At 35.8% G+C, this 25,540-nt stretch overlaps 1 protein-coding gene across 1 annotated transcript in view; it reads right to left on the reverse strand.

Moving 5' to 3' along the window:
- Nucleotides 1–1,303: 1,303 nt before the first annotated feature.
- The window catches only part of LOC139139195 (uncharacterized), a 45,024-nt gene continuing 20,787 nt past the window's right edge, over nucleotides 1,304–25,540 (reverse strand). Inside the window, exons 4-23 of the mRNA XM_070708020.1 lie at nucleotides 24,105–24,261; nucleotides 20,819–20,881; nucleotides 20,216–20,277; nucleotides 19,895–19,972; nucleotides 18,456–18,583; nucleotides 17,374–17,547; nucleotides 16,657–16,759; nucleotides 15,778–15,902; nucleotides 14,703–14,883; nucleotides 14,086–14,208; nucleotides 12,866–13,118; nucleotides 12,068–12,194; nucleotides 11,424–11,562; nucleotides 10,455–11,017; nucleotides 9,907–10,101; nucleotides 9,214–9,276; nucleotides 8,290–8,471; nucleotides 7,055–7,316; nucleotides 6,683–6,735; nucleotides 1,304–6,189 (exon numbers count right to left, since the gene is read on the reverse strand). Coding sequence (XP_070564121.1) covers nucleotides 6,038–6,189; nucleotides 6,683–6,735; nucleotides 7,055–7,316; nucleotides 8,290–8,471; nucleotides 9,214–9,276; nucleotides 9,907–10,101; nucleotides 10,455–11,017; nucleotides 11,424–11,562; nucleotides 12,068–12,194; nucleotides 12,866–13,118; nucleotides 14,086–14,208; nucleotides 14,703–14,883; nucleotides 15,778–15,902; nucleotides 16,657–16,759; nucleotides 17,374–17,547; nucleotides 18,456–18,583; nucleotides 19,895–19,972; nucleotides 20,216–20,277; nucleotides 20,819–20,881; nucleotides 24,105–24,261 — 3,183 coding nt within the window. The 3' untranslated portion in view covers nucleotides 1,304–6,037. The remainder of the gene's footprint in view (nucleotides 6,190–6,682; nucleotides 6,736–7,054; nucleotides 7,317–8,289; nucleotides 8,472–9,213; nucleotides 9,277–9,906; nucleotides 10,102–10,454; nucleotides 11,018–11,423; nucleotides 11,563–12,067; nucleotides 12,195–12,865; nucleotides 13,119–14,085; nucleotides 14,209–14,702; nucleotides 14,884–15,777; nucleotides 15,903–16,656; nucleotides 16,760–17,373; nucleotides 17,548–18,455; nucleotides 18,584–19,894; nucleotides 19,973–20,215; nucleotides 20,278–20,818; nucleotides 20,882–24,104; nucleotides 24,262–25,540) is intronic.

Below are 25,540 nucleotides of genomic sequence, written 5' to 3' on the forward strand. Positions count from 1 at the left end.
ACTAAAGAAAAACAGAAATCGAGCAATGTGTAAAAACTGTATATTTATATAGAAGAGTATAGGTCTGCGAGGGTAATCCGTCATAGCCGCATCCACTTCGATCCCCCATCGGCATAAGCAACTTCAAAATTACTTTTCGATGAAATATTTAAATTACAACCTTAGAGAGATACAGTCGTCGGAACTGCACTCAAAGGTCGCATGGGACCCACACGACCAATGTAAACACTGCAGTATCTAAGGTACGATGAAAAAATATGCCTGTAATTTTCTACATTGATGATGATGTGCATCTAGATATCGTGCACTAAATACATTGTTTGTAAACAAGAAACTCACACAGGCACAGTTCCGACGACGGTTTCCTTTTAACTATTTATTCGTCTGTATATTTATTTACTGGTTTATGATGTATGCAAACCGTCAAGAGACATAGAATTATACCTGCATCGGGAAATTTTACTAATTCCATACAGCAGCCGTTTCTGAACAGCGTGTTCAGTCAACATGAAAGCGCTCTGAAATGTCTATCGAACAACTTGACGAGAAATATATAATCTGGATCATTGTAATGTCTGATTTGCCAACAAGTCATTCATCAAGTTCCGTGAAACTGGTTTTAAATTTCGCTCAAAGTCAAACTTACCTCCATGTAACTTTAAACCATAGCCTTCAAATGAAAATTTAGAATCTGGGGTCACCATGCACAATTTTCTTTTCTGAAGGGAAATTATCATAAATTATTATCTGTCGATAGTTGAAGTTCAAAATAGCTGCTATACCCTGTGTTATCTCTAAGGGTAGAAGTAAATTTTCGATTTTCACCAAAACAAGACAGTAAAAACTGAATTCGCTCCACTGGCTTTATAACGAGTGGATCAGAAAGAACTTAGTACTGCTTCCGTGACCCTCACATGATTTAAAATTTAATGAAAAAGATGTAGATCGTTTCTTGTTCAGATTTTGTGTGCAATAGAACAATCAAGCAGGGATCACCAGTTTTCTGCAAACCATTTCCAAAGTTGTTGCATTTTGTTGATCACTTTGTGATTTAGACAGAAACCAGCCTTACTGAAAGTAGAATTAAGCCATCGGACGATGGGTGAATAATCAAGCCGAGCCGAACAAGCTGACGCTATTGGAAAGGCAAACTCCCGGAATGCTAGTAAAAACAAAAGACCGCAAAATTTCATTTCATTTAACAGAGGGCGGTATACAATACTGACCTTGCCAACTGTGAGGGTCTCAGTGCCTATCAAATGAATGAGACCCAGAACGTGAGTGAAAATGGAGGAGGCGAGAATTAAAAGTAACAATAAACCTTTATTGTCAGCCAGTGGTAAAAATAGCAACAGAACATTATTTACTTTAAAAATATCAAAAGTATATCTACTGAAATGGAATTCTAATAATTCCAATAGTTATGGAAACCAGCGTCCTGTCTCTTGTTTTACAACTTCACAATATTTATATTCAACTGTACGAAAAAAATGAAAACACTGCTATAACATTAATCCCAAGAATTCTCAACAAAATATTAAAAGCACACAGACCTCATAGACCTATATTTACATCCTGTACATTATATACAAATGTGATACCAATCACAGAAAGTGGAAGTAAAGGAATAGGACGGTATTACTGTGGTGAATTGTCTCACCTTGTTTTAATGAAAGTGCCTTAACATTTTAGTGCCGACCATTTCCATATTTTGTGCCCACCCTTCGCTATTTATATTTAGTAACAATGATCCCCATATACATACAATTCTCTATACTGCATAGTTCAATAATATTGGCAACAATGCTTTATGAACCAGGTACAATAACACTGTGTATTCATCTCAAAGAAATGAAAAGCTGCAAATAAAACACTGTATACAGTGATTACTACCCATTTGAAATAATATGCAATTATTGTCTATCCTTATCAGCATTGTATTGTGGCTCAAATCTTCTTCTCTGATTTGAAGACAATTTCGATAAAATGCAAAGTGATTTCCATATAGTCATCCCACAAAGCTGGAAATACCAGAACTGATACTGTGCATGTGGGATTGAAATTCCAAAAATACTACATGAAAGAGGGCGCTGTACATGTCTGAATCTGAAAAGTATATGTATAATTGTTGTAATCAGCTCCAATGATAAATGTGGTGACTCTGTATGAAAAGAAAGAGCACAAATCTTCAAAGCGCCCATCCCTTTCCTTTGCTAGTTTTGGCACCAACACCACTGTGTGTTGAACACCATATCAGAGCCACTTAACGGTATACTGTCACCTGTTCCAATTTTGCCACAGTTACCATGGAAAGAGAGAATCTAACCAATCACAGATTTTAAGCGGGTGGCCGCTTTTTAAAAACAGCGCCCTCACATTGGCATTTTGAATACCAAGGAACGCCCCTTTGACCATATATGGGCATATTTAGAGTACAGGTGACTGTATACCTTTAATCAGGTCATTCACTCAAAATTTGTTAGAAGAATACCTCAAACTGGAGAAGTGTCGGATTTGATCAAAGGCCATGACCAACAGTTTGCTGGCTGTTTCCACATGCATTAAGACTCAAAGATGTTTTAGAAGACACTGGCCGCCTGCATTTGAAACTATGTTCATCTACATATATTACATAAGACATTTAATCAAAACCCATTTGCTGTTCATAAAATGTGCTATGGACGGAGAGAAGCTCTTGTAGATGACTTTTTCAACCTGAACAGTAAAATCTACCAGCAAATGTGACTCAATGAGGTCACTTCAAAGCCCTCAACAATGCGCATAAATAAACTTTTGTTTGAATATTTACAACTCAAAATAATTACAAAAACCACTTTTCCCGACTGAATAATTTTTACACTTCTGAATTTCAAATCCCCATCCACATGAAGTACATTTCTAACTTAAACATTTTCCTTTTTTCATATATTTACATCGATATTTTCAGAAAGATTTACAATACAAAAATCAAGAAGTTGTAACCCAAAATATTACAGAAGTTGGTCCCTTTTATTAATTTATATTATTGGAATGTGTAAGTGTACTTGTAGATCTTCCATGCCCTACCTGGACGGGTAAACATAAATTGACCTCTTTCAAAGTGGCGATCCTTCCATTACAATTTCCCTCCAAAAATATGAATCAAATGTAAATTCTGATCACTGCTTGTGGACAATATCAATTAAAATTGGTTTGAAATAAAATGTAAATACATGTAGTTGGAAAAAATGTCACTATCAGAAAATGCAAAAGAACTGTTATTGCATAAACAGTTCAGTGACAAAAAAAATTTCTCATTGAAAACTTCAATAGTATAGTATATTTAAATTTCAAAACGCTAGAACGTCCGGCTTCAAATCAAAACATGAGGAGAGAGAAAAGACAGAATCTCAGTGTATGCTCTGAATATTGTAAATAATGGAGTCATTGATTACATTTCATGAAAATCATATTTAATGTAAAGATAAACTCATTTGAGTATCACAGGACGGAAGACTGCTATGAACCTCTTCCCACTATCAACTTCAGATCAAATTTTCAACGTCTTTAACAGTTTAACTATTGCATGAAGCAGTTCATGTATTTCAAACTAAATTGCAGCAGGTACTTATTGTAAGGGGGCAGGAGTAATTAAATTATACACTTGACAAACAAAAAAAGACAGCCCCATTTCTTCAAAGTGTGAAAATTCCACAACTGTGTTATTTTTTTTCGCATTTCCAACTTACACACATGGTGACAGAGATTTACACCTGATGGAACATAGGAATATCACACACTACAGACAGATATGTTGTCAAATTATACTAGATGTCACAAGCTTAAATTAGACTGGTGTGCAGTATGTGATATTGCCTTATGGCAATCTAATAAATACTTGCATATTAAAAAAACTTTAAAAAGGTAAGATTTAATTTGGATTTCTTGGTCCATTTATCGGAGTAGCACTACACTCCTTATTGCTTGATATGGAGATCTGGCTTGTCTTGACACTTCACAATTACTCTCAGCCCCTCTAAATAAACTTGCAGATAACAATAAACAAGCGATGTCTTCAGAAGGAAAAGGGTTTTCAAAACAAAAGGTAAACCAAGGTTTAACAGGATCAGAACTTAAGTTTTCTGTAAATTGTCAATTTTGGCTCACAAGCTTTAATCTGTTATTAAAACACATCAAAGGAATTTTAAAAATTGAATAGAAAAATATAAAATCAGGATTGTGTTTTCTTCATGTGTTGATAATCTTCTTTTTTTACTCAGCAAGCAATCTTTCTTGGTGTGGCTGCAAGAGGGCGCCATTTCACCCATCACTGTAGTTTTTGAAGATGGTGACTCATGAGGCGCGGAAGAAAAGCTGTCCGATAAAACGGCTAATTGTGTGTAACCTAAATACCACAGCACTCCTTGACATGAAGCCTGTGTAGAACTATACCCAACATCCAGACTTTCAAAAAAAACGCAATGTGCAAAATTCAAAGCCTGTGCAAAGTGCTGTGCATCTGGAGTGAACACACACACCCAGCTACTGAGGAACTGGCCCGGTTACCATCAAAACTGTACAGCTACTTGTGTTTGGTGAAAGATTTGGTTGATGTAGTGAGATGAAATGTTAGTGGAGGAAAAGAAAAACACACACAGACACACTAAAGTAGTACAGTCAGTATGATGGTAAGGCACTTCACAAGTGTGAGGTGTAGTGAAATGTGTGAAAAATATGTCACACACAAATCCCCAACCATTCCCTGCAAATTTCACATTACAAAATGCATTATGATATGTTGAATGAATGTACAAGAAGACAGCCATGGTAGAGTTTATTCCTGAATGGTCTAAACATGAATAACTGGATGACAATGCATGTGGTATTGCATATGCAGGAATATGGAATTATGGTTTTGACTGTGAAATATGCTAGTAATTCACCAATCAAAGACATAACAGAACACACAGGCATCAGTGTTTTTTGGAATTCCTGAAGAATTATGTCACAGACATATATGTATAGGAATATACTCTAGGGCATAAAAGAAATTCCGGTCACCTCTTTAATAACACATTTTCAAGAATACAAGTTTCATATGTAGCACATGCATGTATCATAAAAAGTGTTGCCAAATTTTTACTTATTTTTACTTATGAATTGAATGTAGCATATTATTTTATACGTCACTGCATGTTCAAGCAAGCTTACCACATCCTTGACTGTGATTAAAAAACTAATTAGCAGGTTATGAACTGTTTCCCATTTCAAAGCATTCAGAAACTATATAGAATATAGTGAAAATTACGCTTGATGATCAAACTGATGCCACCATACACACATACCATAGCATGCTTACAGTTGCCAGACTTTTAAATATGCATTTTAATTCAATTCACTGCCAAGTATGTCCTACGCATGCAAGCCAAATGTCACATATACCTTGACACTTAACGCGAAGTGATGTATGCATGTAAAGGTGCAAGTTACAATCCATGAGAGAATCCACTTTCAGGGACTATTTTGTTTCACATGAGATTGGTTTCACCACTGTAGCACTGACTCCAACAGTCTGCTTTGGTACTAACTGGGTATACAGACAGCTTTCAAAAGTTTCTCAGCAAAATAAAGCCTTTCAATTTTTTCAGGAAGTCATAAGTAAAATGGCATATTACCAAATCTATGAAAAAGTTAATTGTACATGTATCTCTAAGCTGGCCGACACAGCTGTGATTTCAAAATTGACGAGTTCACTGAGTGTGAGAATAAGTGAAACAAAAATAGCCCCATATTTAGTTTCATCAAAAGATAGCAACTTTACATTGTAAATGGAATGTATGAATACCTTATGAACCCTATCATCCCTTCTGCATTGTGTGTGTACAGGTCTAACCATTGAGAACAATGGGATGTACCATTATATACAGGTGGTGAAGGGTTTACAATTTTGATGCAAACGAGCCAAACTACTGGCAATGGACTATACAGTTACTTTACACCTTGCATTTATGATAGCAGCCATATATGAACACAACGATGCCAGATGTTGAATTTAGTTCTACCTATAGGTCATGTTAAGAGGTGAGGGAGGTCGTTTTGGTGCCCCAAGGGGTGGGGTGCCCAGCTGACGCATTGTGTAGTTCTGGTGAATTGCTGCTTGCTTTGAGTAATCAGGAACCAAAGCTTCCATGGATCGATGTACTCTGTTTGCTAGAAAAATCAAGATACAATATGGTTTCATGAATGATTTCAAATTGGCTGAAAGACGTACAAATATTTCAACTCAAAATCATATATTTCACAAAAAACAAAAGTGAGTTACAAAGTACAAACTGGCATTGTTAGAAATCATGATACTCATTTTGTGACAGTTATGATATATGTAAATATGTGAACACTAAATACCATTCACTGAAATTTTTTAGAGTTATATCTTTCTCCAAAGAGGTTACAATTAGAAACTTGAATATTATATTTAATATTGCTTGTTGTTTTAAGGATGATTTTGTAATATTTTGGAGGTATCTTGGTCAGAAAACAAGTTTTCAACCAAACGTTTGACAAGATTCAATCGGAAAAGGAAAGGATCAATTCTGTGACTGTCAGTGTAAACCAATCATAAATGATGAAAATATTGATGAAAGAGTAGAAAGTGGAGTTGATGGCTGCCGTACCCATCAGTATCATCAGCATCTTCACTTACCAGAATTAGTTTTCCATCTAGAGGTACCCGCTGATTTGCTGTGTCTGTTCCTTCTACACACAAGATGATCAAAAATACAGAATATGAATATCAGTATTCATGATTTTTATTTAATTGTTAGTGAGTAACAACTTTGAGTGTCCACGGCTGAATAAAACTCAATTCTGAATATACATCACAACTAATAATTCAGTGAAACACAAAAAAATTCCTTGATTTGGCATACAATGATTATTTATATTTCAAGGTTGACAAATGTTTTGTAAATCTCCAAATAGTTTATTCAAAAAAGTTCAGTGACACAGTGAAGTGTGTTATATGGATTTGGTAAATGGTAAAGCAGGATGCTCTATCTCACACGCACGTACTCACCTAAGGCGATTGGCTTGAATTGACTGTGGTCTTGGCTCCAGCCCCTCCAGGTAACCCGGCACATGTCCAGACCGAGGTCTGGACTTAGAATTCATGTAGTGTAGATTTTGACCACTTGCCAGCCAGCTGTTGCAAATCTTGCCACTTAGTACTGCTCCTGTCTTTTCAGTTGGACGGGGTTGGTATGCAGGTACTCCAGTCCTAGGAGTTGACAATGGTGAACTGGGTCTTTGAGGTGGTGGAACTGTTGAACTTGTTGTCACTGTAAAGAAAATAGTTTACCGAAAAATAGAGAATATCCTGTTGAATTTATTATGCAGTGGACACGTAAAGAAAAAGTATCACAACACAAATGCATGACTTTCTCATTTTATTTATGATATGGAGGTCTTTCTTGGAATTTACATCAACAAATGGTAAGTTGGTGACTTGTTGATTTTTGACCTCACTGCAGTGAAAAATTACTACCATACCTACCCCTTCTCTCTCTCTCTCTCTCTCTCTCTCTCTCTCTCTCTCTCTCTCATATTACTGTTTAACCTGACAGCCATTTCATATTTTTTTAAATGTCAGTAATTGTGATTTCAAAAACTGAGCATTCCAAATCTAATGTTGTCAACTTACAGCAAATCTTGTACTTTTTCACATCACTGTTATATTTAATTTATACAATTAAATAAGTATCAACAATATTTTAAAAGAGTATGAAACTGAAAGAATACTTCTTATAAATTATTCATTAATGGTGATTTCACAGAGGAACTCTGCAGCACACCTGAAGAATGCTGTGCCAAATGTACATTATGAAAACAATCAACTGTTTCTAGGGCATCCTTAAGAGCTTGTAACTGCTTGAGTGCCAAAGTAAAAATTTTCATTGCCTCTATAGAATGTACTGCCAACAATTTTTTTTTCAGATCTACAGGACGTTTTTGCAGATGCCAAAATTTTGATCAAAAACTGTAGCCAATGTAAAGTTATGTCCATTTTAGCCAAAACTATACAAAGATTACAGAAAAATGTTGCCCTGCTATTTTTGGAGGGAAAAATTACAGTGCTCAAAAGGTTAAATTAAAGTTATGTAAATTGGACCCTGAGATAATCTTGATTTGTAAAACCGTTCAGAAGGGGCCAAGAATGCTAGCAGTATCAGTTGTCAATGCATTTGAAATCAGTTATGACAATACTAAAACACTAGAATCACTGTTTAAGTTCAAATAATTCATTCACCATACCTGAAGATGCTACTCTTGATGTTGGTGAGGTGACAGGCACAACTGTCTTCTTCCAGGCCTCTGTCCTCTCTCTCTGGTAGTCAGTCATCACTGAACTGTCCGGTCTTGTGATGTCTACATTCATAATTGGCATGGTCTGCTGTGACACTAATGTTCTCAAAGACCGCTGCGTTGTGCTGGATCTGCAATAGCATTGGGCAAAATAACAACACTGTGTAAGAACTTGGAAGAATTCTACTAAGAACTATAAAGAGGAAGGTTCTTAACCAGCTTTACCTCTGAGAAAATTGACAAACTGTTCGAACTTTCAAGGGAGAGAAGGTTCTTAACCAGCTTTACCTCTGAGAAAATTGACAAACTGTTCGAACTTTCAAGGGAGAGCAAAGGACTAAAATCACATAAACAGTCAGCGTCAGTAAGCACTAATGCCAGAACCAGGGATTGAGGACTGCCCCTTTAAAGTAAGTTTACTTGTTTTGGTTGAATGCTTTTGGATGGCAAACCTTGGTACAGAAGTTCATGAACACAGATGAAAAACCACCTGTTGATTCAACAAATGACATCAGAGGTTCTGTACACACTGAGATGACAAAACTCTTATGTTGGGCTAATTGGATTATCTAACACCATTAGTTAATCTATAGTAGACACACTGCTTGTGAACTTGAACTTTAGAAGAGTCTTGAGAATTAAATCATAGGCAAGAACAAATGTTTGTCTTGAATTAGTGAATACTGTACACATATCATTTTCTATAGATAAAAAAGAAACATAATTGATCAAGGTTTCACATGTTATGTGTAAACTTAAAGCAAACGATGTTTGGCTTGTAATAAAGTAACTAGACACAAACACTTATACCTGCTCTTACTAGTCAGTCTACTAATGGGGAGGGGAGTCATGAGTAGGACATAAAATACTTACCTTGCAGAACTTAACCTTGACCTTGCACTCTTCAGCCTTGTTGGACTTGACACGAGTCTTGGGCTTTACGGAAAAAATAATCAAGATTCAAGTTTAATAGAGTAGGAACAGAGTATGTCTTTTCTGTGCAAAATCTGCACAGCAATTCAAAGACATTTTCTAAATGAAACTTACTAGGAATGTTAATTGTTACTGTGAGAAAAGTTCAAAAAAGTTTAATCATGATAAGATAACTTTTACAATTTCAGTCAAATGAACTCAGTAGATTTATTTCAATGACTTCAAATAGTAAATTGAATCTTGCTATCAGTAACTGATATACATAAAATGTCATCACTCTTGCTCTATAGACCTTAAACTGAGAGAAGACATCTGTTTATAGGCACCTCTGGCTTGTGACCAGATTCTAAAATGGTAAGCTATAATAGCTGGCCACATATGCCATTCACTATGACATAGAAATTCTTACACAGCTACAAACACAGATAAAAATGTTGTTTAAGCGGTTGTCTTGTATGGACTAAAGTGATATCAATTGATTAAGAAACTGAAGTTTACTTTTGATAGAGTTCTGGTTTAAATTGAAGATTTGGTTTTGACAGCTCAGTAAACATATATCAGAAAGTCCACCTGTAAAGCTTGCTACCAAGGCTGAAGGCAAATCTCATTTCCCGATATTGTGAATTCACTTACATATTCTCTAAATCTTGCTGTTTGAGACTGCCACTAATATTGACATCTGTGTTGATATGTATGTTCAGGTTTTTCAGTTCCACTTCTTCGTTGGATTCCAGACTTCCTTTTCTCTTACTTGGAGGCTGACTTGCTGTTGAATTAACTTCTACCACCTCATCCAACATGATTTCATCAAACGCTCTTTCTGTCATTCTGTTCAGTATCGTAATCACACAACAAGAAATACATTCACGTGAAATTTCAGCGCTTAATTAACACAATATCAAGAAATATACTTCTTTTCCCATTTGCTGAAAGTGCTAAAATAAATTCACATTGTAACACAAATGCTGAACAACGGTCAACAAGCTATTTCATGACATGGCATCAATAACCATGGCATTGACTTTTGTGTTTTCAGAGCATGACATCATACACAGTTCAAGTCAAATATGGATCATGTCATTCTAAAGTGCAAATTTCTCCTCATTTTACCATGATTACAAATGCAAATGACACAAATGGTTTATGATGGCAAAATCTAACATGATATTGTTTTCCCTTACCCTGGTGGAGCTTTTGAAGATGAAGGCCTTGTCTTGTCAATCTTACTCAATCTCTCTGATTTATCAAAATCTCCATCAGTCTCACCATCCAAAACATCAACTGCATTCTGATTTTCCTTCCTTCTGTCCATTGAATCATTCAAAGGTTTGTCCACATTTTTTCCATAAATACTCGCAAAACTTTTTTGTTGCTTCTCTCTCCAAGTTTCATCATCACTTTTAGTCCTGGTACTTTCTTCGGCGAAAGTATTCTTGCTGTCTTTACCGTTTATTTTCACAGTTTCCATGGCATCTTTAAGGCAGTCATAGAGGGCATTCTCTATGTGTTCAATGGACACTGCATCATCATCATCACCGTTTCTTGAATCCTGATTTCCCCGTCCTCTATCCTTGCCGTTATCTCTCCTTGATCGGCCGAGAAGTTTGTCCACATCTTCATGGATCTGCTGTGACTGGTTATCTCTGACCAGTGATGATGACTTCAGCATTTCGTCGCTCAGGTTCAATTTCAGGTCCAGCTTTTCCCGAAGGACAGCTGACATTGGCCTTGGAGTTTCAATTTCCTGAAAAAAATACAGAATACTTGTAATGGTGAGAGTCAATGCCAAAGTTTTATGGTGAAGATTTGTTTCAGCAAACACTCTGTGTTGAAATCTTTCCTTATGTTCTTTGTCACTGAAGACTTACACAACCATAAATTCACTTCACTTTCCATGGTACATATAAAGCTAAAAGTATCAAAAATTTGATATAAGACTGTAAACTGGGATACTTAATTTACCAAAAATGCAATAGGGTCCAAAATTGTGTTTTGCAATCTGGGACTGGTCTCAGATCACTTCTTTCCACAACCTTGAACCAGTCATGTCCACTGGAAAAGAAGGGAGCTGCTAGAACCAAACAGAGGTGATTAAAAGCGTGAAGGTTTCATTGATGTGTATGAGCTAGAGTTAGAGCAGCTGTATTCACCTTCTTGTTGGCTTCTTGCTCTTCATCATCCACTGTACTCAATGCCAGTGACTGGGTACTTCCATGCAGTGTTGGTGTTGTTGGAGGGTTTGGTGGGTCAATATCATCGTCTTCACCTTCAGCCCTTTGAATTGTTATTCTGCTCACACAGTGAAACACACAGAAAAATTAACAAAATAATTTTCTACTTGTATGAAAAGTTGTTTCTACCGCACACACATGGATTAGAAAGTTTCGATACTATTTTCACAAAACTTCAAGGAAAAGTTGCAGTTGCAAAGGTTTTATAGAGGGACTGCAAGCAAGGGTTTATTCCTATTACAGACTGCAAGTACGGTAAGGTTTTGTTCAAATTACACAATATGTAGATTTTAAATTCATGAAAAATTTGTTTGTCCATGAGACCTGTACTTGCACAATAAAACATTTTGTTGGCATGTATATATCAGTCATATTGACTTGACTATTTATACTGACTGTTAGATGACAGGACTGCGTAGTAAGTTTTTGTCAATCACAGTACACATCATGATAATGTTTTTTCTGTGATTATCAAGGACTTTAGGCAGCTGACAAGCAACAAGCCATGTCTACATCCATGTAAGTTTGCATTGTGATCAAAATTTCTGTAATTTTCTCCGTACCTGTCTCCAACTGATCCCTTTGGTTTCCAGTATGTATTCCTGTCATCCCATGCTAGGTGTTTCATGTCCATGTAACTGTAGTGTACATCTAGATTCTTGGCATGGACAACCACAGATCCATTGGGAGCTGACAGCCAGAAAGACATTGAAAAACAAGGCTTTAGTTTCTTGCAACTGAGACTATTTAGTTTTACTACGGTGTAGCCATATGTCAAAATGTTGAGCCTACCACCCATTTTTCTTTGTGTATGGATCTACATACCCACCCTATTGCAAATAATGGGCATGTACCAAAGTTTGTTGGTGAGAAGGTTAATCCACAACCATACTTTTGTATTTGTCTTATTGCAGGGGTAACTTGGATCTGAAGATGCAGTTGGCAGCATCTGTAGCTGTACTGTTTTGGAAATTCGCTTAAGCGTCCACAAAACTTTAGTTTTGCTAACCATGACTGCTTGAACCATGACTGCTGATCAAGACAAAATATCAATTTAATTCCAATGGACAGATCATGATAAAAATACCTGCTGTGTATAATCCTACAAAAATGCCTCTGCTAAAATGAAATTTTATGTGTCCTTCCCTTGTGAAAGCAAACTGATAGCAATGATGGTTGAGCTGACAATACTGTACAAACAATGCCAGCTAAATGAGAGCATAATGGATCTAATCCCTTCATAATAAATTTTTACTTGACCCTGAATGTTCTATACTGCAGGATTGGAAGTATCTACTGGGTATGAGTAATGGGTGGTGGAGAGGTTAAAGTTGAAAGGTCAATAATTCAACAACAGTTACCTGGCACTGCGTCCATCTGTATGAGAGCTATATCATGTTCTGGCAAAGCAATTATGTACCCTACATTCTGTGGTCCAACCAGTACTCGGTCACCTAGAAGCGGTGGTTTGGGCCCGGAAGGCTCTCTGATTTTTCTTCCAGTGAGTGGACGCACTCTCCTGTGATCTGGCGTGGTTCTGCCTATAGCGTGATAGTCACTTGCATAGACTGGTGAATAGATGGGTGATGAATGGGGTCTATTTGGCAAACCATTCTGTATGCAGACAAAAAAATTCCAGTTAGCTACACTGCAAATAGACCACAAATTTACAGCCATTGTTGCAATATTCAAATTCAGTAGATATGATTTATGACACTAAATGGCAAAGTACTGTAAAACGTCTTTTCATCGAGAATCCTTTTTAGTGAATTTAGCAAATTTGCTAATAAAGGATGCCGCTAATTTAGACTTTTCATTAATATTTACTATGGTTAGGATGGCTTTCTGGCCAAATAAAAACCTACTGATTGCAACGAAAATCCAAAAACGTTAAAACCGCTTTCAGCTTATTCAAAGTATTTTACAGTTATTGTATTTACAGTTATTAGACAACCCCTGACCCTTCAGATTTTTATCATTGATCAATACCACTAATTCTCCCATCACAATACTTTTATACTCAGCAAAAATCTAGAGCGACCCTTCAGATTTTTATCATTGATCAATACCACTAATTCTCCCATCACAATACTTTTATACTCAGCAAAAATCTAGAGCTGCAGAGAAATTAGGGGTTTTGCAGAAGTTAATTAGCAGCAAATCGTTAGAGAATGTTAATCAATCAAAAATATGTACCAAGTAATTAAAATCACCTTTTTACATTGGAGATATAAAGAAATAACTAAACAACAAAGCCTTTTACAATGAGCATTGGGAGTGTAGTATTAATTATTTTAAAACTATCTAAAGTATAGGGAGTACATAGGGTTGTGCAATGTCCGTGATCTTCCCAGCGTTTCTGGTATAGTGGTGGCTAATTTGCATAACACTAATTGTAATTGTTATGGTAATGAGGTTCTATTGTTTACCAAAAATTAAACAGTGGCGGCCACCACTCTATAATTGCTCTGGGGAGAACACCGTATGTAATTTGTAGACTGTTGCTAATTATTTAAACACAGAAAAAAGCTGGTGCATTACTGAAGTAACAATCCTGTAATTTTGTATGTACAGTACTTACAGCTAGTACGAATTTTGATTGGCTGCGTGGAGTTATCTGTCGATTCAAGACATTCTTGGCATTTTGTTGGATGAAGTCTAAAATCATTTCAGCAATGTCTTCATATATCCTCCTAACATCAGACTAAGGGTGAAAACAGAATTATTAGAATAGAAGTAAATAACAACACATACAAACATGTACACAAATAAAGTCTCTTGAAACTTTACTAGTTGATCTATGTGTAATATTGTTCTTCAATCCTCATTTTCTGAAAATTGTGATGACGGTAGTTAACCATCTTGTATCGAGACGTCATATTTTAGTGATGAAAAATAATGTTAGATGAAAAATAATGTCTCGGCTGCAGAAAGTTACAGCAATAACCTAGGCAGGTGTGATGTACCGGTACATTTCGTGATTACGTATATCCATAAGGTGTGCAGGAAATTATTCTCAACAACTTTGCAACTACATCTTTGCAAGACTACATTGTCCTTTTCATAGTCGTATATCAGCGATATCTCTAAGCAGCAGGACATAACAAAATGAGTACACAATAGACAGGGATTGGGTGTCTGGTTTATGCAGGGATCACCCGAGACAGGTATCATTGAAATATTTCACCAGGCTCTTACCCCATTCCTTCTCATCCTTTCCACACTGTCTAAAATCCTATCGATGACAGTACTGTCTCCGGTAGCAGTGATGAGAAGACTGATGACACCTTTGTCTTTCTCAATATACTCAAAGAAAGCTGGTACTATACACATTAATTGGATCACTTCAGCTGCTAGAAGACACTTGTACTCCTTGTATCTGGTGGTGAAAAGACAAAGTGAAAACAAAACAAAATGAGAAAATCTGATCAGATATATCAACGTTTACAGAGGGCAGTCACTATAATACTCAGCAAACTTTGTCATATTTTCAAGTCAAGACATGGATTAGCTGTGAACCATAACTGTACTTGTTCGTTATCGATATATTACATTTCCAGTTCAAATACTTTGCATTTCAACATGCTGTCCGGAACCAACCACGACTTACCGCAAAACTGTTGATGATATGTCAAATAACTGACTGAAAATCAGAAGCTGCAGATACAGTCCCTAATTCAAAACCTGTTCACCCCAATTCCCTGTATATAGGTCCACATTTACCATTGATAACAATCAGTTTGGGCCAAACCATGGGTGGTGAAAAGGTTAAACTAATTTTTTCATGGATCGTACAACAAAGTTTGCAAGACAAAATGAGTGTGTTGATGAGTATTCAATACAAGACAACCTACAAAGTCTGTATAGAGCCTGACAAGGTGGAAAGAGCCTAGGGACAGATATTCAGACTCTCAAATTTTACAATTCTTTTCTGATCTATCACAAGTGGGGGCTTATTTTAAAGTGCTTGGAGTAGTAAAAATTTTCAACCTCATAGTTTTTCAAAAATTGAAAATTTCATTTTTCCCAATGAAGTTAACACATTTTGAAATTCAAATATTGGTAAATGTCATGGGGTAATTTCTTTCACTAGCTGCAAACATTGCACAGTGACCCCTGATTTTTATTCTTGATTCGGTAAGACAATGGTTGAAAGTTAGATTAAGGAAAGTTTGAGCAAAATTTTAAGTCCTTCACTTTCATGGTGCATTACTGCCTTAAAAAGGGCCTGTAAAAAACACGGATATCTATGGTACATGTATGTGGTACTTACATTGGATGGACAACAATTTTCTTGACTTGCATAGAAGATGAGGATGAGTCCTTCTGTTGTTTCTTGTTGAGCTCTGCCACCGTGTAATAGAGACACAGGTAGAGTCTATCATAGAGACCACCATCCTGTGCAAGGAAAAGAAAATGGATTATTTCATTACTATCATCATTTCATCAGTAACGGCACGGAACTAGCAATGCAGAAAGCTATCTGGAATGCTTGCTGTCTTGTTTGTAAATATTTTTATAGTTAGTTTTCCCAAAGGCTTTCACACTCCAGAATCACACACTTGCACAGGTATTCCGTGGTACAATTATCCAGTAATATTTCAATTATAACTTTTGCATGATGGAGTACCAATACTACCAGTTATTCATCAAGTGTTCAGCTGAGCAAGTAAAGTTCAAGAATTCTTACAGTATTCCAAGATTACAGTTTTCACTATGGAGAGAAATTATTACACCAACAAATTATGTCATGACCAAAAGAAATCACCCAAGCTGGTATGATCTTTTAAAATGTAGCATAAATAATTTTAACGTCTCTTTTTACAGTTTTAACATCAATTGTCAATGTCCTCAAAACTGTTCACACCCCGTATTGTTCAATCTCATCTTATTGCACACCAACAGACTGAAATGATTTCAACATTTTCTACAAGTATTAACGATAGAATTACATAGGGCGAGATTGTTTTCTTCAGATACAGGAATTGCTACTGACATATATTTCACTGGTGCAGTGTAGTACATCTTGTTCAATGACCTTGACTAGCTCTGCCAAGCTTATCCCATGTTTGATCGATGTCTAAGGATTAATCACATTTATAAGCAACTTTCACACAATAGGAAGACTATACTACCCTCTAGCCAACCTTACCTCTTTTTCATCTCTGTCAACCTTGACAGCACTTAGAAGAACAGATACAACTTGGCATCTTTCTTGTCTTGGCAATAAAAATAAATCTATACACTGTACATAACTGTGAAAGTACAAAATCAGACAAATGCAATCACCACTTTCGTTCACACACACAAAAAGATAATACATGAAACAGGAACTTAAACTATTGTATTTGTAGCTTGGTGGGGATGTAGTATTTTGTATTTGTAGCTTGGTGGTGATTATGGCAGATAATGCAGATGTGTATTAGAGTTTTGGTAGTGACCAGAACTCTGCACTGTAACAGTGTCAGTAAATGCAAATACCGTATTGATGTAAACTTTGAAAGGTATGCCCATACTGGTAGCACACATTGCTTTCAGCTATGTGAAAATTTTTTTTTCATCAGGTCCGTAAGCTCATCAACATGCTTTCCTCAACTCATGAACATTGTTTTATATTGAGGTAATCCATCTCATTCACAGCATTGTTTTCACAAGTCATTCTATCAGCCATTTTCCTCTGTGTGATATTAGCTATGTTGTTGCAACCAAAAATTAAATACATCACGGGCAGGGAAAGAAAATACCAGAATTTTCAATGAAACCCTACAGCTATCCTTTTAGTCAGTATTCGACTGAACTAGCACATGAACTTATCCAAACAACAAGTTCATTGAAAATCTGGGAAAGCATGGGTGTCAATTGTACTCACCCAAGTAAACTAAGTTTCGCAGTCTCTAAAGTTTCATTCATTAGAAAGCTAGGTATGGAAAATTCCAGTGAAGCCACTAAAAGTAGCAACAGCATATTGCATCGTTCCCTCTCAGCTGGCCTGGCATCTATGAGGTCCTCTATGAAAGTGTCTGGCAATGACATACTAGGATGTCTGAGAAAAAAAAAACCAGTCAATATTTGATATTAAGAAAGTCACATGTAAACTCAAAAAATATCAATGTTGAAACCAGGCTGTCAGCTATTGATAGTTGTAAAACAAATAAAGTAAACATTTATATTCTCATTATTGGAGGATACAGGGTGAAAAAGTAAAAAATATTGTAAGCTCATTAAACTAAAAATGAAATGAAATAATTCTCCTTGCTTTTCTGTGAAGAAACAAGAGTTTGTCCTGGGCAACAAAACTTGCATGGCTATGACTTCAAAAGGTAACTTTTTGTGTGTGATTGGTTCAAGTGTTTTTAAGCAAATCCTTATCCGCCTGCAAAAAAGCACAAGTAGATCCAGAAACTGGAATTGAATAAATCTTGAAATGTCAATTTGAAGTGTTCATTTCTCGTGGTTATGCCATGCTAACATGCAAAAGTAATATGGTATAAATCAAAATGGTTAGATATCAAACCCAACAACAGCAGGAAGTTAATACATAGTTATTGAGGTAGAATGCACCTCTGGGACAAATATTCAGATTAAAATTTTCCAGTGCTTTCTGTGATACATTTACTTCTTGGAGTGAGAAAAAATTTCATCATGTTAGCGTTTCAAGATTCGAAAATTTCATTTTTCTCCATAGAGTTAACACAGGGATGGTGGCCATTTTGAATTTCAAGTATCAGTAAATGTACAATAATTTGTTTCTCCGGTACTTGGTGACCTCTGATTTTATTCTTGAATTGGTGAGAGAATGGTTGAAAGTTCATAAGGAAAGTTTGAGCAAAAGGTCTTTCACTTTTGAGGTGCATACTTCCTTACGGTGAAGTTTGAGGAGTTTGAGAATTTTAGGCTGTGGTAGATTAAAGAAGGGATACAAGGCCAGGCTTTTCCATTCATGTTACTTACACTTTCTTGTACTGTAATTCTAGCATCAGGTCTCGTTGTAAATTGTAAGCTAGGTACTTGAGTCTTCTGTGGTCTGTCTCTATATTCTTAGCACCATGTATCGGAAAAGTGGTCAACAAATGTGTTGTCTGAAAACACAACGGATAAAGAAAAGAGAGTAAAATTTGAGTGTTTCTTGAAACTAACACCACAGCATTGATATTTCCAAAACTCTTTTGCTTATCCAAAATCAAGTCTTTTGTCAGAAAAGTGTCAGTTTGTATATGGTCTTTGCTACTTGGCTCTTCAAGTACTTTGCAGAATTGTTGAGGGGAAAGTTTACCAAATCTTCATTTTACATGGAACATTCATGCATGCATATTGAATGACAAGAATTGGACACACTGTAACCCTATTGCTCTATGTAACCGGTGTTGATGACAATGAAATAAGATGGGTGCTAAACAAAGCCATGGCATGTGACCACTGTAATCCGACACTTCAAAACGGAAAACCTCACTGAGTGGCATTTCCTGCTTGTTTTTCAGAGATGTATACACACCAACAATTTATGGATGGAATGACAGTAACACTATACCTGACCTACAACAACTTCTACAGACATTCTATTCAAACCACCTGTTGATCTCCTACATAACTTTGCTGGTATGTAACTGGTATTACTCCACTTTCAAATAATTATGTATTTTTCATTACAATGTAGATCTGTTTTGTAAAAACTTTGAAATCTGAAATAAATAGCCTTCAGTTCTGTGTTTCTACATGTAGACAATTGCAAATCTTCATGATTACAATATAGACACGAAAATTTTTATTGCTATAAACAGTGCCCTCCCACAAAAATCTTGAATTCTTTTGTTTTCACAAGGATGCAGTTATGAACTACTTGAGTACACTTTATGTCACAGTATTTATAAACATTTGTATAAAACCAGTGTCGTCATCATCTAGAAAACTGAATATGAATTGACATCATCTTTCAAGCTGACACCAGTACAAATTTCAGCCTGTATAGATATGGCAAAACCCTACCCTTAAACAAATAAACAGCTTGGTCATTGAAGTTATAGTAATTCCTAAAAGTTTGTGGTTGAAGTGATAAAGCTGGGTTATAGGCCTATATATCATCTGCCATCCTACGCAAACCCACAATTGTGAAGAGAGGGTATTGAACCACCAATGCAGTGTCGCTTTACATCCATTGACACAGAACACCAAAAGACATTTAAACACAATACCGTTGTTCTCATCTACAACAAACAATTACACCAAAGCACACTTGAGGCATTATTATGCAATTGAACAGAGCTTTTTCCTACATTCAAAAGAATCAAACAAAAGAATTCTGAAGTGGTGTAACTACAAAACTTATGTAAAGAAGACCATTTTAGGGGGAAAGAAAGGTGACTTAGATGGTTTCTATGGATCTACAAGCTTACCTTTTCACCAAATATTCCATTGACTTCGATTTTCTTCATACAAGATGGGACAAAGTGCTCCTTTGAAAATTTGTGTCTCTGTAAAAATAAAACAAGATAATCTGATTAGGTTCTGAAGTAAATCATTGCTGGCAGGATCACCTCCCATGTTTATAAAACTATGTAATGTATATTTTTACAAACTACATGGTTCCACAAAGCATATTTGACAGAGGGAACTGAGAACAGGGCAGCTGTTTAAATATTTTTCCACATTGGTGCTTCAGATTGTATCATTGCTATGACAAAACAGAATTATGAAAAATTCATTCAGAAACTCACCACTGGATGATCTGTAAGTGCAGAATCTTGGAAGAAATGTTCAACCTGGAGTCTCTCAGCAGCTATGAAGAAAATAAATGATACAATGATACACAATCATAGATACACATACACTTAAATTGACATCACAGAGATTTACAAAACAACATTCTGCTACACAAAATTTCAGTTAGGTGCAAACCAAGATAGACAAAAACTTGTATTTTGTGGTTTAGAACAGTACTGTACATATATAAAGCAGTAAGTGACTTCTAAAATTAATAAATCCTACACCTTGACAAATCTAATGAATTTGCATACAAGAAAATTGTATGAAACAAAAACATTTGTTTTTATGAGTTAATTTCATCTGGTACGATTCCTATCAGTAGTAATTACTTATCAGAAGTGCCAACTTATCATATTAGTCATATATATATCCAGATAAAAACTTTCCTACAGCAAACCCTGGATAAAACAAAATACCACTACACTGGATATGGTATTGATTCTAACTGATCCACACACAACATCACCTCAATATACATGATAATGCCAGGAAGTATGCAATCTTATCACTTCAGTGCAAGAACTTATTGTTTCATTCAGTTAACGTTCACTTACTTGTGATAATTCTGCCATCCAACATCCACACATTTGGAAGACAGTCAATAACATGTATCCGATCTGTGAAAGTAACACACAAACTGTCAGTGATAGAGTGTAGTATTTTGTGCAAGACTTAGGCTGTGGTTTATGTTTTCATTTATTCTCAGACTCTACAGCAGGTACCGTCAGACAAGCACCAATATCTACCGTAAGGGAATTCTTCAGGAGTGCTGTACTTTGTGTAGGTCAAAGGTGGTTGATAACAATGACAAAAACTACTTATTCTTATATGACATAACTGAACTTACATATACATTAAATGATATTTTCAAACAACATCACTGACCAATAACATTATATCCCTACAGTGTCAAAAACATACTATCCTGTATCACTGAAAGAGGACATCTACGTATGTGACATACAGAAACACAGGGACAAGATAAGTCAAACAGTCGTTTTAGAAGCAGCAACAGGACTCGACAAGTATAATTTGCCCCGTGGCAACAAATACCCTTAAAGACTGGTTTTTGTTTTAATTTCATGGTCCATTTCAATTTGCATACATCAGAGAATTCATGGTTAAGGTGCAAGTCTGACATGCAAAATTTGGCAATGTGAGCTGACTGATCTTGGAACAGCAAAAGTATTAAAGCTGTACAGGTCAGCATATGATCGATTTACCTGGCACTATCTTACTCTTTGAACTGCTAGACAATACACGCATTCAAAGTTCTATGGCTTATAACAAGGCTGTACAAGCTTGTGCATAATTACACTTGATTTCAGAAACATACACCTCTAACAGTCAATTATGAGTAAGTGACTTTGTATTTTGGCTTCCATGGCAGTAGAAAATTATACCCTTCTCTTTTTGTCACATTTTTGTTCTTGAACAATGTAATGACCTCATTTGCCAGTTCACTGAGTAAGGAGACACTCAAAACTTCTCCTAAAATCTTTGGCGCTGACACTTCAGCACTTTATGTCTGCTCTCTGATCAGGGCTGAGTAATAGAGCCTATTATCTTCAATATTGGTTTGCCGCTGGTTTGCCGACGGACAATCAGAACTGAATGATGGCCTCTTTTGTGATTGCATTCAACAGTAAAAGGAGAGTAAATGCTCGGAATTACCGGCTCCTGGCTACACTGTGGAAGGATAGGTCCCTATACACCTAATAGCAAAACAACTTAGGAATGTCTGTCTGTACTGTAAGCTGTATCCCATTATACCTTTATAATGGAGTTTATCATATAACAGACAAAGACTAAGTAGAATTGTGCTGAGAATAAGTATTTGAAGTACTGAGAAATTCCACATTAAATGCCCCTGCATATTTTAATAATAGTGCTCTATTAGTTATACAATGTTGGGATGAATCGTATATTTGGAGAAAAATACTGTAACTATTTAGTCGGACCAATACTAATTCAAGATTACAATGTTCTATTATCCAATGTTGGAATCATTTCCTGTTCAAAGCAATTTAAACTCAAAAGAAAGTTTATATCAAGTCAACAAAAATTGCAATTACAACTCTGTCCTAAGTAGTTGTACCAAGCATTTACAATAATATTGTAATATTTTTTTTTGGATGGGTCTTCCATAACGTTCATACATGTAGCATCTGGTATGTTTTGTGGCACCATTAAATCACAAGATTTTTTAAATAAGGAAACGTCTTGGCGATGTCCTCGCCAGACTTTCATTGTCACACTGTACCTCCCACATCTAGTAACCTCTCTTAAAATTTAGTGCTGTGATAAATTTTCATTGTAGCAGGCTTTTGTATAATGTTGTTCTCTATCACTTCTAATCACCTATGGTAACATTACATATATCTCACAGATTGAGTTTAGTATTCTAGGACGTGAACAGAATTTTTTCTCTTGACTGCATGGGTAAAGTCTGAAAAAGTACAAAGTAAGGGTATGCATGGCCCTGTTACAACACTGTTCAAGCAGCAGGTCTAGGTCAGTGTTTATTCTTGTATTGAATATAAGCCACTTCTATTGTTGTGCCCTTGACAACTTACAAGTAACAATAGCCACAGTCAGAGAAAACACACTGGTACACAGACACTGCATGCAGAATCCATGCCATTTCAAAGCTACAATGGTTCAGGTATCCCAAAGGAAATGGGACACTACCTTGTTCACAGGTATCCCAAAGGAAATGGGACACTACCTTGTTCACACTAATAGATTTATTGGTTTGATTTTGGCTTGTCATACTGGGGGTTAAACTTGCTGACTACATGTATTGTCTAACATGGTATCATCGGGTAAACACTGTTTATTTTCTATCAACAGACAGACACATGGTCATATTTCATAGCCGCTGGTCACGACCTATGACCCTTACTTGAATGGACAAAAGTACAGCAGCTCATGGAAATTTGCTCGTTTTCAAATAAAAATACAAAACTTATTTGTGTTTGAAATGGAACAGCCTGTATGAGGACCGCTTGTTTTAGCTCTGTTAAAAATCTGTTACATAGTTTTCAAAATACTGAATAAATATTAAAGTAGGTGACAGCTGGTCTCAATCATAAATTATGGTTCATGTAAATCATTTACTACTTAGCTGAATTCATAGTTCTCATTATTATTTGGTCTTTTGACATTTACCACACCAACAATGACCCTTTAGATCATCACAATGTTACTAGAAGTTCAAACAATTTTATTACATTAATTTTTTACTATTTGCTGTGGGTATACTGGTATCTAGCTGTGAGTTCAGTTCAGTGAGACAAATTGTGTACATGTAACTGAAACCATTTTTTATTATTAAACTTTGGGCATAAAAAGTCTGTAAAACTCATTGTAATATTCTAGACAATGTCAAAAGTTATGGATTTCTATTTTTTTGTTTCTGGTAATGACCTGACTAAAATCCAACAGGAAAACATAAAAATTTGAAAAAGATCAATTTCAATCTTGGATTAAGCATAAGCAATGAATAACATGGTACTTATGAATATTTCTCTTCCATTTTATCAATCAGCATTTGAACTCTGTGAGGATATGAAAGTTGAGTGATTTCATCACCCAGGACCTCACCAAGGGAAACATGTTTTTCTGTTCTCACTACAGACTTGTGTACATGTAGCTTCAAGTATGTGAATATGACATGTACATATAATCAGCATCATGCGCTAACGTTTGTGTGGTGGAAGTCCTTTCAATATTGGAGAGACTGTAAAGGCACTTTTTCTGCAGTGGTGACAGTGTCAAGCACTACTTTCAGAAAAATTTTCTCCTACATGCAAGTTTTGTAATTTTGCATATACTTACAGTATGGATCTTTTTCTAGTTTGGAGTTCCCATGCAGACTCAGATGTAAGATGTGCATGTGTCGTATCTTCATGAGCTCTTTCCAGCCCAGGCCATTGTTGGAGAGTATCAGTGACCCTAGTGCAACAAACCTGGATAATCCATCCAGGCTGCTTATCTGCAATGTGGTAGACAAGATAAATGTTACTATGTTTGTTTCATTGGGAATGGCGATGCCATGCACCAAAAATTTGAAAAAAATTACGAGTGATGAGCTGTTGATTTGCATTAATCAGATTATCTCAACGACAACCTCAAAGATTTAAGCCAAAGAAACAGTTGTCAAGTACCTCTTTTAAGTTTTGGTATAATAACTGGAAACTTGAAGTAGCATGCACCTTGGGGACAGATATCTGGACTTTCAAATTTGTACAATATTTTTCTGGGCTACCACTTGTTGGAGCCTTTTTTAAAGCTCATGAAGCAAGAACAATTTTCATCTGTCTTACGGTAGTTCTGCGAAAATCAAAAATTAATTCTTTCCCATAAAGTTAACACAGGGATGGTAGCCATTTTGAATTTCAAATATTTGTGAATGTTGCGTGATTTGTTTCCCTTGTACCAAATTTTGAAATGTGCCCCCTGATTTTTATTCCTGATTCAGGATGGGACTCATTTAAAGTTTTCAAACTGGAAGTTTGAGCAAAGGTCTATGTGTTATTAATTGCGTACTACAGTAAGTTTTGGGTTATCATACCAAACATGCAGACAGCTAGCTGCTAGACCAAATAGAGGGTGATTATAGTTTACAAGATTCAATTATAAATGTCATAATAAAAACCAATACAGCATGTGTTCCTTGATTACCATTTTTGGTTCATTTTGTGCAATATTACAGAACATGAATTGTTAACTGCAAATGTACATCGTCAGCATTTTGTAAGTGGCTCATAGCCATCAAGTTTTAACAGCCAAAATAGACAAAATGCACTTACAACCACAATACACAGATCTTAAAATATTTCATCATAGTATCTATAATTTATCTTGAATTTTCACATACATAAACTCGGCTATAATACAACCAGTATAATTTGATTTGACAGTATTTTCCTGTCCATCTGAGAAGAATTCCACCTTGAAAAGTTGTGTTTTGCAACTTCAAATCACACCTCTGATCTGAACCTGGACAGTTTATTTTAATATTTACACCACCAGCAGACAAAAATGCTATCGGTGGCAGGCTTATTGTTTTGATTTCATAATGTAACGTCTGATATCTTTGATTTGTGTTGTGTACATGTATACATGGATGTCTTTCTCAAAGCATTCATAGTATGAGATAGCATATCTGTCCAGATGATGAAAAGTTTACCTATTCATGATTTTGGTTAGTAATCATATTTGTAAAGAAGTGATTGTCTTTATAATGGGAATTAAATCAAGATAGCAAATTA

Source organism: Ptychodera flava, chromosome 8 (assembly GCF_041260155.1).
Source record: "Ptychodera flava strain L36383 chromosome 8, AS_Pfla_20210202, whole genome shotgun sequence".
NCBI lineage: Eukaryota > Metazoa > Hemichordata > Enteropneusta > Ptychoderidae > Ptychodera > Ptychodera flava.